General features: G+C 52.9%; 1 protein-coding gene and 5 non-coding genes across 6 annotated transcripts; 4 read left to right on the forward strand and 2 right to left on the reverse strand.

The window, feature by feature from the left end:
- The first annotated feature begins 79 nt into the window (after positions 1–79).
- TRNAK-UUU (transfer RNA lysine (anticodon UUU)) lies at positions 80–152 on the forward strand. The gene has a single exon. It is a non-coding gene; the product is annotated as a tRNA-Lys (tRNA).
- Positions 153–730: 578 nt separating this feature from the next.
- On the forward strand, positions 731–802 carry TRNAQ-CUG (transfer RNA glutamine (anticodon CUG)). The gene has a single exon. It is a non-coding gene; the product is annotated as a tRNA-Gln (tRNA).
- Positions 803–1,235: 433 nt separating this feature from the next.
- On the reverse strand, positions 1,236–1,317 carry TRNAL-UAG (transfer RNA leucine (anticodon UAG)). The gene has a single exon. It is a non-coding gene; the product is annotated as a tRNA-Leu (tRNA).
- A 515-nt stretch (positions 1,318–1,832) lies between these two features.
- TRNAR-UCU (transfer RNA arginine (anticodon UCU)) lies at positions 1,833–1,919 on the forward strand. Its single transcript is given in 2 exon segments — positions 1,833–1,869; positions 1,884–1,919. It is a non-coding gene; the product is annotated as a tRNA-Arg (tRNA).
- A 567-nt stretch (positions 1,920–2,486) lies between these two features.
- HES7 (hes family bHLH transcription factor 7) lies at positions 2,487–4,450 on the reverse strand. The gene is made up of 3 exons (XM_049701660.1): positions 3,965–4,450; positions 3,304–3,391; positions 2,487–2,974 (listed from the first exon to the last, which is right to left on the reverse strand). The coding sequence occupies exons 1-3, from the start codon at positions 4,058–4,060 to the stop codon at positions 2,490–2,492; spliced, it is 669 nt and encodes a 222-aa protein (XP_049557617.1). The 5' UTR covers positions 4,061–4,450; the 3' UTR covers positions 2,487–2,489.
- Positions 4,451–6,761: 2,311 nt separating this feature from the next.
- On the forward strand, positions 6,762–6,832 carry TRNAG-GCC (transfer RNA glycine (anticodon GCC)). The gene has a single exon. It is a non-coding gene; the product is annotated as a tRNA-Gly (tRNA).
- Positions 6,833–13,100: the final 6,268 nt, after the last annotated feature.

The following is a 13,100-nucleotide window of genomic DNA, read 5'->3' on the forward strand; positions in this document are numbered from 1 at the left end:
GTGCATAGGATACCGCTTATCCTCAGCATTTTCGTAAATGCGAATCTCTTATAGGAAGTAGAAGCGCTTCTGTAGCAGAGCCCGGATAGCTCAGTCGGTAGAGCATCAGACTTTTAATCTGAGGGTCCAGGGTTCAAGTCCCTGTTCGGGCGTCTGCCCTTTTTCTCCACCGGTACATGAAAATCTTTAGAATATTTTTGAGTAAATAATTGTATTCATTCAAACATAACAGAGGAAAAGAGTAACGCAAATATTGCTGCCTGGTGTTAAGAGGAAATGGTATTAAGTGCGTCAGGGTATTTTTCAGAAGGCAGAACGAATGACAGTGGAGGGAGAGCGGAGATGTTTTAGAGCAGTGCATATGCGAGCCATACATGCGAATTTAAATTTTCTAGGAGCCACACATTAAAAAGAGTACAAAGAAATAGGTGAAATTTTTTTGAAATTAATTTTAATAACATTTTACTTAACCCATTATATCCTAAATCTTATTTTATCATGTAATCAATATTTTTAAATTATTAATGAAATTTTAACCATTTTTTTGTACTAATTACAGTGTGTATTTTCTACTTACAGCACATTTAAATTTATATTTCAGGTGTTCGATAGCGGTATCCACCCAAATCCGACAACTCTTTTTTGTCTTCTATGAATGGCAAAGTATGTAAAGGCACAGAATAGGAAGTACAATAATATATATACTGTCAGAAGCTTTTCTTAGGGAATGGGTTCCATGGTGTAATGGTTAGCACTCTGGACTCTGAATCCAGCGATCCGAGTTCAAATCTCGGTGGAACCTTTCCTTTTTCCTTTTCACTCAATACCAATGTTCTATTATATTATTCATTAGCTTCATGTATGATATTCTCTTATGTTCTGAAAGGATCTGGAAAGAAAATTAAACTAGGGTCTTACCTTCTGAGCTTTTCAGGCTAGGTAATTCGAGCCTGTAGCACACCGTCAGGAGAACATACAGTAAGTCACTTAAATATATAGCAAGTTGCACTAATTTTGATAGGAATGTTATTTGACGACATGTTGAAGTGGAGATCGATTATGAAGGTCTGAGGTTTCTTTGGCAGTTTCCATTATGTATTGGTTTGGGGCTGGGAGGCAGACCTAAGTTCTGTCTGGAATACACGTTGGTGAGACCGCTACCAGGAGTTCTCATAAAAGTAAGTAATTTACTTTATGAATTAAAGAGTGCTTAAGCCTCGAGAAAAACTCTGGTCTGGCAGCGGTGGGATTCGAACCCACGCCTCCGAAGAGACTGGAGCCTAAATCCAGCGCCTTAGACCGCTCGGCCACGCTACCTGCGTGGGGGAAACCTTTCCCCGCAGTCTTCCTAAGAGACTAGAAAGGAGGAGTGGAGCTACAAATAGTTCTGCTAAATTGGCTGGTCTTCTTTGGGAACTATCGAGATTCCTTCGGAGAGCGGAGCAGCAGATGGGAAGGCAGAGAGACCAGAAGAAACAGAGACACACAGAAAATTTCCAACAAAACAAGTTTATTCTTATGGGTGGGGCCACATCTGGGAGTGGGATGCGCCTGGACTGGAAGCATCCCCCAAGCGGGCAGCTGGAGCTCTGTATTCGCTCGCTCGCTCATATTCAGTTGCGCTGTCTCCCAGTTTCTTCCACCCTTATGCTCCCGCACTCCCACCTGGCTCACGTGCTTTGCGCACGCTACCTCTTCCAGGCAAGCCTCTGAGGTCCAAACCACGCGCTTCTGTCACACGCCCCGCCCAATTCCCTCACAACCCTCCCCCTCCCCCCGCCCCTTTCCCATTCTAGTACCCGTAAGCCGTCAGACGCCGCCGCCCGCCAGGTGGCTCTGTGGCGCAATGGATAGCGCATTGGACTTCTAGTGACGAAAGAGCGATTCAAAGGTTGTGGGTTCGAATCCCACCAGAGTCGATTTTATTTTATTTTTTTTCCCTTTCCTCTTTATCCGGCTTTTTCTTAAAGGCTCCCATCCCTTCTCCCCCATCCTATCTCACTGTTTTCCATCTGGTTTCAGTTCCAACCTCAGCCTCCGCTCTGCTCTTCTTTACTTACCTGTCTGCCCCGGGTCTTGGGCCAAGGAGAGCAGGACTGGGGGGGAGGGGGGCGGGAGACAGAAGGGGAGGGAAAGTGGGCGTGGACGCCGAGATAAAGGCAGGCCCCTGGCTCGGGGACACACGGGGATTTAATAACCACTTTATTCCATGCACTAGGGACTGGGGAAGGGACTGGGGCTGGGCCGGGGGCAGAGAGGGTACAATCCTAGACGCAAAGGGGGCAGGGAGAAGGGACAGGAACCAGGGAAATATATATTTATATAGATACTCTAATATAGACCACATCTCACCCGCGCGCTGCGACCGCGCGCCCCGCCGCCCTCCCCAACACCTCCTCACCCCAACGCCCGGGTCCCTCTGCTGCGCTCGGGCTGGAGTCTCTACCCCAACCCCCCAGCCCCCGTCCCCACCCCCACCCCCCCAAAGCTCAGGGCCAAGGTCTCCAGAAAGCGGGCGGCGGGGGCGGCGGGGCCTTGGGCGCCCCGTCTTGTCTGTGAGGCGGCGGCGGCGGCGGCGGCGGCGGCGGCGGCGGCGGCGGCGGCGGCGGCAGCAGTCCGGTGAGGGGGGCCGGCGCGCCGGAATCCCTGGCTCGGGGGGAGCAGGGGGACGGGGACCATGCGCAGCGCGGGCTAGGGAGGCCCTTGTGCACTGGGGGGCGCTGGTGCAGCGCGGGGCCGGGCGCTGGGGCGGCGGGGTCCAGCGGTGGGCGCGGCGCTTGGGGCCTCGGATCTACCGGTTCCGGCCGGGGCGGCTTGGGGCGCAGGTAACCTTGCAGCGCGGAGAAGAGCTGGGCTCGGGCGGCCGGGCTGGCGTCGTGCGCGAAGGCCGCCAGGCGAAGCAGGCACTCGCGGAAGCCGGACAAGTAGCAGCTGGCGAGCGCCTCGGCGTCCTGGGCTGGGGACCGGGGAACACCTGAAGCCGCGGCAGCGGGTACGGCCGGCGGGAGGACGGGAGGGCAGGGCAGGGGTCCCAGAAGGGGGTGGGGAAGGGAAGGGGCGCAGAGATACCGAGGCCGGACAGGCGCACAGACAGAGTCAGGAAGCCAGATGGACCGACAGAGGGAGAAAATGAGGGAGACACAGAGACAGACACGCGCGGGTGTTACTATTAACCTCGCCTCGGAGCGGAGCATGCCACACCCCAAGCCCACCGTCCACCACAGGGTCCGCCCCATCTACCCCGGCCCGGGCCCCAGTGAATTCTCCCCTCCCTCCCTCCGCTGCCCCACCCCCGCGCTGTACCCGGGGGCTCCACCCGGCTTCGCTCCCTCAAGTAGCCCACGGCGAACTCCAGTATCTCTGCTTTCTCCAGCTTCGGGTTCCGGAGGTTCTACAGATGGGAGGGGAGGGCGCAGAGACAGAAAGGGGTGGGGAGAGAGGGGGAAAGTGGCAGGGGGAAGAAGGGAGGGGGGATGCGGGAGCTGGGGGTGCCCCTGGATCGCGTTTGTGCGCGGACCACAGAGCGCGCTACCGAATGTGGAGTGGAGATGACCAAGAATGGTCCTGGCCCACCCTGAGACGAAACTGTCCAACCCGAGGAGATGAAACCAACCCACAGTGTGAGGAGCGGATTTGAACAGAAAACCCGGGGAATGAAATTAACCACCCTGCTGGCTATCTCGGGGAATGTGGGGGAGGAGGAGGGAGAATTTACAGACCCGAAGGTTGAAACTGACTGACCCCCGGGAATGAAATTTACAGAGCCGGGTGTGAAACTTACAGACCCGAGGGGTGGCGATGAAGATCGCGTTCTGAGAGCGAGAGGGGGTCTGGGATGGGATTCGAAGGGTCAGGATGCCTTGGGGCCAGGGTCGCCAAAGCAGCATATGTCCCCACCCAAGTGGGAAGCCCTGAGACAGGAGGACGGAATGCTTGGGAGTCCGATGATGGCGGAAGAACTGACCTGGTCTCGGGTCCGCTCCAGCAGCAGCAGCCTCAGTTCTTCCAGGCTGCGGTTGATGCGGTCCCGGCGCCGCTTCTCCACAAGCGGCTTCAGCATCTGCGACCAGCAGGAAAGGGAGAGCGGGCCGACCCGACCGAGACTCAGCGCGGCCGCGCAGGCGTCGGAATCCCGCCGCTGGGATAGTCCGGCCTCCACCCCTTCCCCAAGACGCCAGAGAACCTAAGGCCAGACCCATTCGATCCCTCTCCGCTCCCCCTCTCCCTCCCTCCCAACGCCCCTAGGGTCAATTTCTGTAGCTCGCCTCCTCTCCCGGGTCTTCTGCATTCTCCTCTCTCATTCTTGTCCTCCCTCCTCCCCTCTCTGTGTCTCTCCTCCTCCTCTTTTCTCTCTACGTCTCCGTCTCGTGCAGTCTTTCTCTGTCTCAGTGGAGAACTTTGGGGGCCCTCTTTGCGCCCAGACACGTGGGCCGCAAGGCGGCGGGCTGAGTTGGTGGCCCTGAGTGTAGAAAGGGAGATACCCAGAGCGACCGCGCCCCCTCTTCTCCCACTAACCCGCCTGTGCGGTCACCCTTCTCCGTTGGTTCTAAGATCTTCCACCTGGGCTCGGGCCTCTGGAACCAATGCCCTCCAGACCTTCTCTTACAAGGCTGCATTGGCCCAGCTCCGGCTCACAGCCCGCATGGAGCAAGGGCCTATCCTCTCAGCTTTTTGTTTCCACTCTCCTCCCTTAGCTCTGTGCTCCTCCTGCTTATTTTACTCGGACTCTGACCCCCGCCCAAGCCCGCCAGGCCGCAAGGTGTCAACTGCCATTACCTACGCCCCAGACCTCTGCTTCTGCCGCCCACCCAGTGCCAGCTCTGACGCTAACCCCTTCTCCATACTTCGCAGCTTCCTCCCCAGCTCCTGGCTCCTCGGGTCCCCCGCGCACCTCTCCCCCTTCCAGCCCTGCATCTCCAGCCTCTTCTCTGACTTTGGGTCTCAGGGACCCTGTCCCCTGACCAGCCCAGGGACCTCTGCTTCCTCCCCTCCGGCCTCTCACCTTGGGGCCGTCCCTATTCTCGGCTCGATCCCGGGTGACCATTGCTCCTCCGGACCCTTGTATGGACCGAGTCCCCGCTCTCCCTGAGCCTTATATCCCGCAGGCTCCCGAGTAGGGGGTGGTAAAGACCCGGACCCGCCCCTTCGGCACCTGGCTCCTGCCCGACTCTACCCTGGGCACGAGGCTCCCGGAAAAGGGAGGAGCACAAGGGGGAGGGGTATGAGTGGAACTGGCCTGGGAGTGTGGGAAATGAGAGGCCAGAGCAGCACCGGCTGTTTAAGGACCATAAGGCTGTATAATGAGGCGGGACCCAGCTGAAGGGAGGAGGTGATTAGGAGAAGAGAGAGTTTGAGTAGTTTGGGGACAGAACTCAGGAGTGGAGTTCAGAGTTCCCCCCCGTTCACTATTTCAGCTTTCTTGGGAGCTCACTGTACTCCCCACTAACCCTGAAATCGAAAAGTTAGCATCCCTCAGCCCCTAGGCTGGATCCTATACATCTTTACCCAAAATTCACCTCCTACTTGAGATAATGAGCCACCTGAGTGTGCTGGCTGGATCCGTTTATTCAACTGGGACTTTGCAGGTGGAAGAGAAGCTCTGTTCAATCTAAGTCAATCATATTCAGTTCCCCAATATCTGCGTGTTCATTGTGCCCACTGGGCACTGGTCTAGGCTGGGACTGTTCGTACTGAGATATGGACTGGAGGCCCAGTTTATTCCTGCAAGTTTCAGTAGAAAACGCTTATGTGTTGTCAAGTAGCTATTTTAGAAGCACAGTGAATTAGATGCTCTGGGAAAGGGTCATCGTGAGGGACGGCTGGACTGGGGTGGGGGAAGCCTCATGGAAGAGGAAGCAAGGCTTTGAAGCACGGGTGGAGAGATCTTTCCACTTAGAAGTATTTGATTCAAAACTAATTATAGGAGATTCGGGGGTGCGGCTGCCAGGACACCTGATACAAGTGAGCTCGTGTTGCTTGCTCCTGGGGACCTCTTGTGATTATGGGGGGGACAAGGAGAAGGCAGTTTTCTTAAAAAGATAAGAAAGGGAACAAAAAAGGGATCAACACCCACCTCAAACCAAGAGTATGCCACTCTGCAGAATGATGCGTGAGACTTGAAGACTTCAAGACAAAGTGCCTGAGAAGATAAAATCAGAGATTTAACGGGACAGCAAGAATGCCAGGGACAAGGACACAGAATGACACGGTGGCGTTGCAGACTGAGTCAGAAGATAGCTACGGAGTCAGAGACGGATGGGGCTCCTGCGAGCCCTCCCAGCGCCCGTCCACAGCTTGGTTTTTTTCACGGAGCCTGCCTTGCCAAAGTCCGAGCCAGGGGAACACAGACCTTGGGGAGGGCGCTCCCATTTGGAATCAGGGAACCCAGCACATCCCACCTCCCCCTACCTGAGCCAAATGGGAGCGCAGATGTGTGGCCCCAGAACCCCCCGCTGCCCCCCTCCTTGGGAACCTGGGCTGGGCTGAGTTTTTCTCACCTGCACGCGAGGCTCGGGGCCCCCGGCGGCAGTTCGCACCCGGGTGTGGGGCCGCCCCTGGCCATATGGGGCGACTTTATGGCCGGGTGACCGGATCCAGGCGGGAGGAAGGATGGCCTGGCGCTCCACCCATGTCAACTATTGGGACCGTTTCTCTGCGAAGACCCTGGCTATAAAGCCTTACTGGCCATAAAGCCTCCCTGGCCGTAGTCGCCTCGACTCCTTACAAACTGAGTTGGATCTACCGAAGTTCAGCTTTCACTTGCATTGGTGGTTCAGTGGTAGAATTCTCGCCTGCCACGCGGGAGGCCCGGGTTCGATTCCCGGCCAATGCATCGTCTGACTTTTCGTCCTTTCTCCAAAGATGTCTTTTCTGATGTATCTGAAAGGCATCTTTAAGATTTCTACCAAATATTAATATTAATACTTAGATTTTTTACTCTGTAGCAGAGTTTGAGGCGCCGGATCCAGCCCCTGATTTCGAACGTCCTCACACTCCCATCCTCCCAGCCTGGGGTTCCGGCTGTCCACACCCCTCCCTCCGCCCCCTGCCCGCACCTCCGCAGGCGTGACCCTGAGAAAGGACCCGGCGCTGGGATCCCTGCCCCGGGGGTCCTCTCAGCCCTCCGCGGGGGAGGGGCGAGGTCCTCCGCCCCTTGAGCTCTAAGGCCCAGTTGCTGTTCTTTCCTTTTCTCTTCCTCGCTCTCTGTTTCTGTTCTCTGGAGCCCGCCTTCTTTCTCTCTAAGTCCACGGTCACGGCCTTTTTGTCCCGCCTTCTATCGGCGTCTCTGTCTCTTTCACATTCTTTCCAGGTATCTTCACAACGGCTACGCTGGGTCTCTCTGGGTCTTCTGTGGTCTCTGTATCTCTGGCTCCGGGTCTCTCCGGCCTCTGCATCCCTTTCCGCGTCTGCGTCTCGATCTCTGGGATCGTGTCTCCAGGACTCTGTCCCCTGCCGGCCCTCTGTGCTCCCACGCTCCGGCCATCCCCTGGGAAGCTCGCTCACACCTCCAGGTTCCTGCCACTCCCCGCCCGCCCCTTCCCGGCCGCTTTGATCCCGCACGCGTCGGGCCGGCGGGCGGCCGGGCTCCAGACAGCTGCCGCGGCCACTTGTGAGCGGGGGCGGGGTGGCCCGGGCTCCCGGGCTCCCGGGCTCCCGGGCTCGGGCGCTGGTTTTCCGCTGTCTTCCCCCGCGCTCGCGCCTCTCCTCCGGGCACAGTCTCCGGCTGCTGCCCGGGCTGCCGCGGGCCCGCCTCTCTAGTTCGCTGAGTCTGGTCCCTCTCGGTCCCTCTCTCCGGAGCTCGCCCCGGGTCTGGGTTTCTGCCTCTGGATCCTGTCTCCTGTCTCTTCCAGCTCCATCTGGGCTTCATCTTCCTGTTTCATCTGGGATAGGCTTGGGGTCTTTCTTTTTCGTCTCTGGATTGTGTCAGTGACTGGGCATGCTCTCTTCTCAACTCTAAGGCGTGACAGTGGCCCCCAGAAGGAAACTCTACAACTGTCTGGGCATCTGTATGTCGGTGTGCACAGCCTCTGTGCTCAGTCACGAAGCCGCTATTTATGGAGGGCCTCTTGTGCACCAAGTGTTGTTAGGCATTGAGGGTGCCTTGGACCTGGGCTCTCCTTACATTTACATTATGGTGGGGGCGGGGAGGAGACAGAAAATAAGTAAGAAAGCAGAAAATAATCTAAGATGGTTATGAGGGTGGGGCCGGGGACAACCGGTCGTGGCAATGACTTGAGAGTGAAGGGCTACTTTACTCTGGGTGATCACGTAATAGGGAAGAACCTTTGTGTTCTGTTACAACTTAATCACTAAAGGGATGTTGCCTATAATCTTAAATTACACATAATGGCCTGTCTCTGGGAACCCTGCCTCCCAGGTAATGAGCATTAAGATAAAATACCTTTATTAGCTCACAGGAAACATCCTGACCAGGCCCACCTGTGCAGGAAGGAAGAAATTGACACATCCCTTCTGGAGGTTGACCAGAACCAAGAAATGTTTGACTTTACTCCCTCCCCTTTTGGTGTAAAAGAAGCTGAACTCTAACTCAGGCAAGATGGTTCTTTGGGACAGAAGTCCACCATCTTCTTGGTCAGCCGGCTTTCCAAGTAAAGTAGCTATTCCTTGCCCCCAACAACTCATCTCTTGATTTATCGGCTTGTGGCAGTGAGCAGTAGGGGCTTCGACTTGGTGAGCAAGCCTCGCTGCTCGTGGCCAGCTGACCCTGGTTGAGGAATTCTCGGGTAAGGCCCTAGCAGCTGCCAGGACCACTCCTCCTGAGGATCTGCCCTTCAAAATTCCCCGAAGCAGCACCGACTGCCCCAGCACTTGGCAGGCAGAGCAAGGAATCCACGTTTGGGAGCTAATGGGCTCTACACTGTAGGGTAAGTCACTCCGGTGTGTACAGCGGGAAACTTTATTTCCTCTATATTTGGGGGGTTTTGTCTGGAATAAGCCAATTTGTATTTGAGTGGGGGTGCCTTGTTGGAGAGAGGAAAGAGTTGTTGAACTTTTACCTAATTTGTGAACCGGTTCGTTTGTTTCTTTGGATGCTAGCCTTTGTGTGTGCCATTTGTGTTTTGTTTGTCTTGCATTTCTGAATTTAAAAATGGGGAAATGTTTCAACTATCCCTAAAGAAAGTCCTCTGAGGCACGTTTTGATAAATGATCGGATTACAGCCAAGAACCCATGAGTGGGACGAATATATTTTATTGAAACAATGTGTGGCCACAGTACCTGTTCGGATCTCCAGAAGGGGTTTAGGCACGGTTATCTTGGGACCCTGTGCACCATGTACTGCTACCCTTGCTGTGTTAATTATGTCATTTGTGGTCTCCTGTGTCGTTGGTATATGTAAAATCCCAAGACCAAACTTGAGGATTTATTTAGGATTTTCTGTTGTCCCTTGGGTTTTTCATTTCATTTTGTTTGGTACTGTTTCTCCATTTACAACCAAATCAATTTTGCGATAGTTAGAACTTTTACTGATGTCAAATGGAGGAAAGGAACAACAGGAAAAAAAAAAAGAAGTCTGTGGGACTTTCCCAGAGAGAAGAGAAGGGTTCCACTTGGTTCCTAAAATCACCAAAAGCCCCATCCCAGAATTCAGCCTGGTTGGTTGATGCCAAAGCAAAAAGGCATCCTTTTGACGGTTAGAAGTGATCAATTGCATTTATGATTTTATGGTGGCTATTCTGTGAGAAAGCAGGGAAGAATAATGAAATCCTTTATGTGTAAGCATTTGTGCTATTACATCAGGGAAAATGAAAAAAGGAAGGGAATGAGAGCGAGAATATGTTGCTGCAAACCTTAACTCCTCCAGCCAAGCAAGCTGTCTTAGCTGCTCTGACCATTATGCCAATATATCCACTCCTTCCACCACCTTGCACTCCTATCCAGCCCCACTTCCTGACACTGGGGCTCAGGACTTCCCCTCCTCATAGGGATCCATTAGAAAATCCTGTGTTTGTTAGTTTCTGGGGCACAGGGACTTGGTCTGGTATTGTCACATAAGACCCAACTGGGCGCCCAGTTCGGGCCAGAGGGTACTCCTGGGGCGAGGCGATTTCCCTTATGCGGTTATCTCTTAGGGGGCCTGAATGCCGGCTGGCGGGGCTTCTCAGGCTTGTTTAATTGGAAAGATTTCAACCCTACTTCACAAGGAGGATCCTTTACACCTGAAGCCCACTTGGCAGCCCCCACAGCTGAACCCAGTTGGGACCCCAGCGAGGGAAGAAGGCCCTTATTAGAGCACTGCTTCTTCGTGCACCTTGGCAGGGCTTTGAAAATGGGAACCAAAGCAAAAGGGTTTGAACAAAATTCAAGAAATTCAGCAAAACAAATGAAGAACTCTCGGAATTTTTAGAAAGGATTTATCAGGCCTACAAACATCATACTAGTGGAGACCCCGAGGCCCCTGAAAATATTAGAATGGTAAAGTTGACGTTTCGGGGGGCGAAGTGCCTCAGATATCAGGAGAGAGCTGCAAAGGTGAGATGGTGCTTGATTGAACCCTTCTCAGCTGGTAGATGTCGTTCCCTGTTGAACACTTTAAAAGCAACAACAGAAGAAAGAAGATGCAGAAGGAAATGCCACTTCTTTTGGCATAGTGGCGTTGGATTCCCAGAAGGCGAGTAACCTGAGAAGAAGTAAGCCCCCACTGGGGAAGGAACAACGTGCTTACTGTCAGGAGGAAGAACGTTGGAAAACAGATTGCCCTAGGTTAAAACAGAAGAAGAAACGATAAAAGAAGACAGCCTCTCGCATGGCAGAAAGAAAGGAACACTCTGATGAATGAAGAGGCCCAGGGACTCCCTTGGACTTGAGGTACCCAATTCCAATTTCCCCACAGGAGTCCCGGGTAAAATCGACAGTGGGAAATGAGCTGATTAACCTTCTGATAGACCTCACCCTGAAGTTTTTTCACCACGACAGCTTGACGTCAGTCCCATCAGAACAGGCTTTAAGCCTACAGATGGCGCTCATAGTTAGGTTACTTTGTGGCTTCAATTTCTATTGGAAAAAGTGTCCACTTCGTTGCTGGTGCCCCTCGGACAAATAGTACTGACCGGATAGTACTGTACAGTGTTAATGAGAATGACAGTGTCGCAGTTATTCAGTCTCACGGGGGTAACCAGATTGGCTCCTAAGTTGGTAGTGTGCGGAGTTCAGTCGATGTGGATAAAGACACATTACTGCACCAACATACACAGATGACCTAAAGAAAGAGGAGGGAAGAGTCTAGCTGTTCTCTACCACAAAGGGCGTTTTGAATTGGCACCAATCTCTGGAAGGCCCCAAGGGTGTTGAAAATGCTCGGTTTGGTTCAGCAATCGCAGCTCTTTCAGATGTCAGCGTGGATGGCTTTCATGACGTGATCATTGGTTCACTTTTGGAAAATCAGAACTCAGGAGCTGTGTACATCTGCCATGGTCGTGAGGGCAGTGTTTGCATGAGGTATTCCCAGAAAATCTTGGGATCTGTGGGAGCCTTTAGGAGCCATCTTCAGTACTTTGGGAGATCCCTGGATGGCCATGGAGATTTAAATGGGGATTCCATCACCGATGTGTCCATTGGTGTCTTTGGACAGGTCGTTCCCCTCTGGTCACAGAGTATTGCTAATGCTTCCTTCACACCAGAAAAAAATCACTTTGCTCAGCAAGAATGCTGAGATAAACCTCAAACTCTCTACTTCTGTGTGAAGTTTACACCTACTAAGCAAAACAATCCAGTGGCCACTTTATATAACATCACAATTGATGCAGACCAATAAATAAACCTCTGTGGGTTTATTTAAAGAAAATAACCAACGGTGTTTGCAGAAGACCATGATAGTAAATCCAGCACAGAGCTGCTCTGAGTACGTCATCCACCTAGAGCCCTATGATGCTGTCAGCTCTCTGGATCTGTTTGTGAACATCAATCTGGAAAAACCCTGGCACTAGCCCTGAAGCCTACTCGGGGACGGCCAAGAACTTCAGTATCCCTTTCTATCAACAGAAGGGAAAAAAAAAAGAAAAGAAATCATACACTAAAAAGGAACATCATTAATATATGTCGAGAGACTAATTTAACTTGGGATAAGGCCTTGCCAGTTGCCCTGCTCACAGAAGCAGGCTTAAATTAAGCCCCTTTGAAATATTGTGTGATAGGCCATTCCAGGTGTCTGCCCAGCAGGAGAATCTATAAATGCTCTAAAAGACCTAGCATTTGCCAATTATGTAAAAACGCTGGGCACTGTACTCATCTCTGTTCATGAGTTTGGGGGTCAGAGCTGGAGGGTAAACATGGAGGAGCCATTGGAAGATAGATGGCTTTTAATGCCATGAGACTGGAGTGCCTAGGGAGAGAGTGTGGAGAGAGAAGAGAAGGAGCGTGGAGCACCCCAACGCTTCGAGGTCAGGTTGAGGAGGAAGACTTGTCAAAGGGATGTAGGGTTAGAGAAGTAGCAAAAAAGCCAAGTGACCTGGAGACCAAGAAAAGAGAGTGTGTGAAGGAGGGAGCCGTCAGTTCTAGCTAAGCTGCTGGGAGGTCAAGTAAGAAGGGAGCTAAGCAACCACCCGGTTTAGCTCTTAGAGATCACAGATGACCTGGGGGGAGAGTGACTCTGTGCGGTCCCACTTGAGTGGGTCGAGGTGAGAATGGGATGTGAAGGCATGCAGAGGGTGGCTATAGACACAACTCTGTCAAGCTTTGCTGTGAATGGGGAGGAACATTGTTGGCAGCCGGAGCAGAAGAAAGTGATGAGGGTTGCTAGAGTGTGTTTGATGCTGGTGGGAGTAACTAAGGGTGGGTGGGTGGGTGGGTAGACTTCGCTACCAGGTGGAGAAATGGGTCTCAGGTAGTAGGGAAGAGTCCTCACCCCCAGGGAGATGGGGAAGACAGGGGGTGTGGGTCACTTAGAGTGTGGGAAGGATGAGGCAGTTTCCCTCCAGTGGTTCCTGTTTTCCCAAAGAATGAATTAATCCTGTGATAAACCATAATGGAAAAGAATATGAAAAAGAATGTATATATGTGTGTGTGTGTGTGTGTGTGTGTGTGTGTGTGTGACTGAATCACTTAGAAATAGACATAGAAAGTAGCACAACACTGTAAGTCA

This window comes from Orcinus orca, chromosome 19 (assembly GCF_937001465.1).
Source record: "Orcinus orca chromosome 19, mOrcOrc1.1, whole genome shotgun sequence".
In the NCBI taxonomy this organism is placed as follows: domain Eukaryota; kingdom Metazoa; phylum Chordata; class Mammalia; order Artiodactyla; family Delphinidae; genus Orcinus; species Orcinus orca.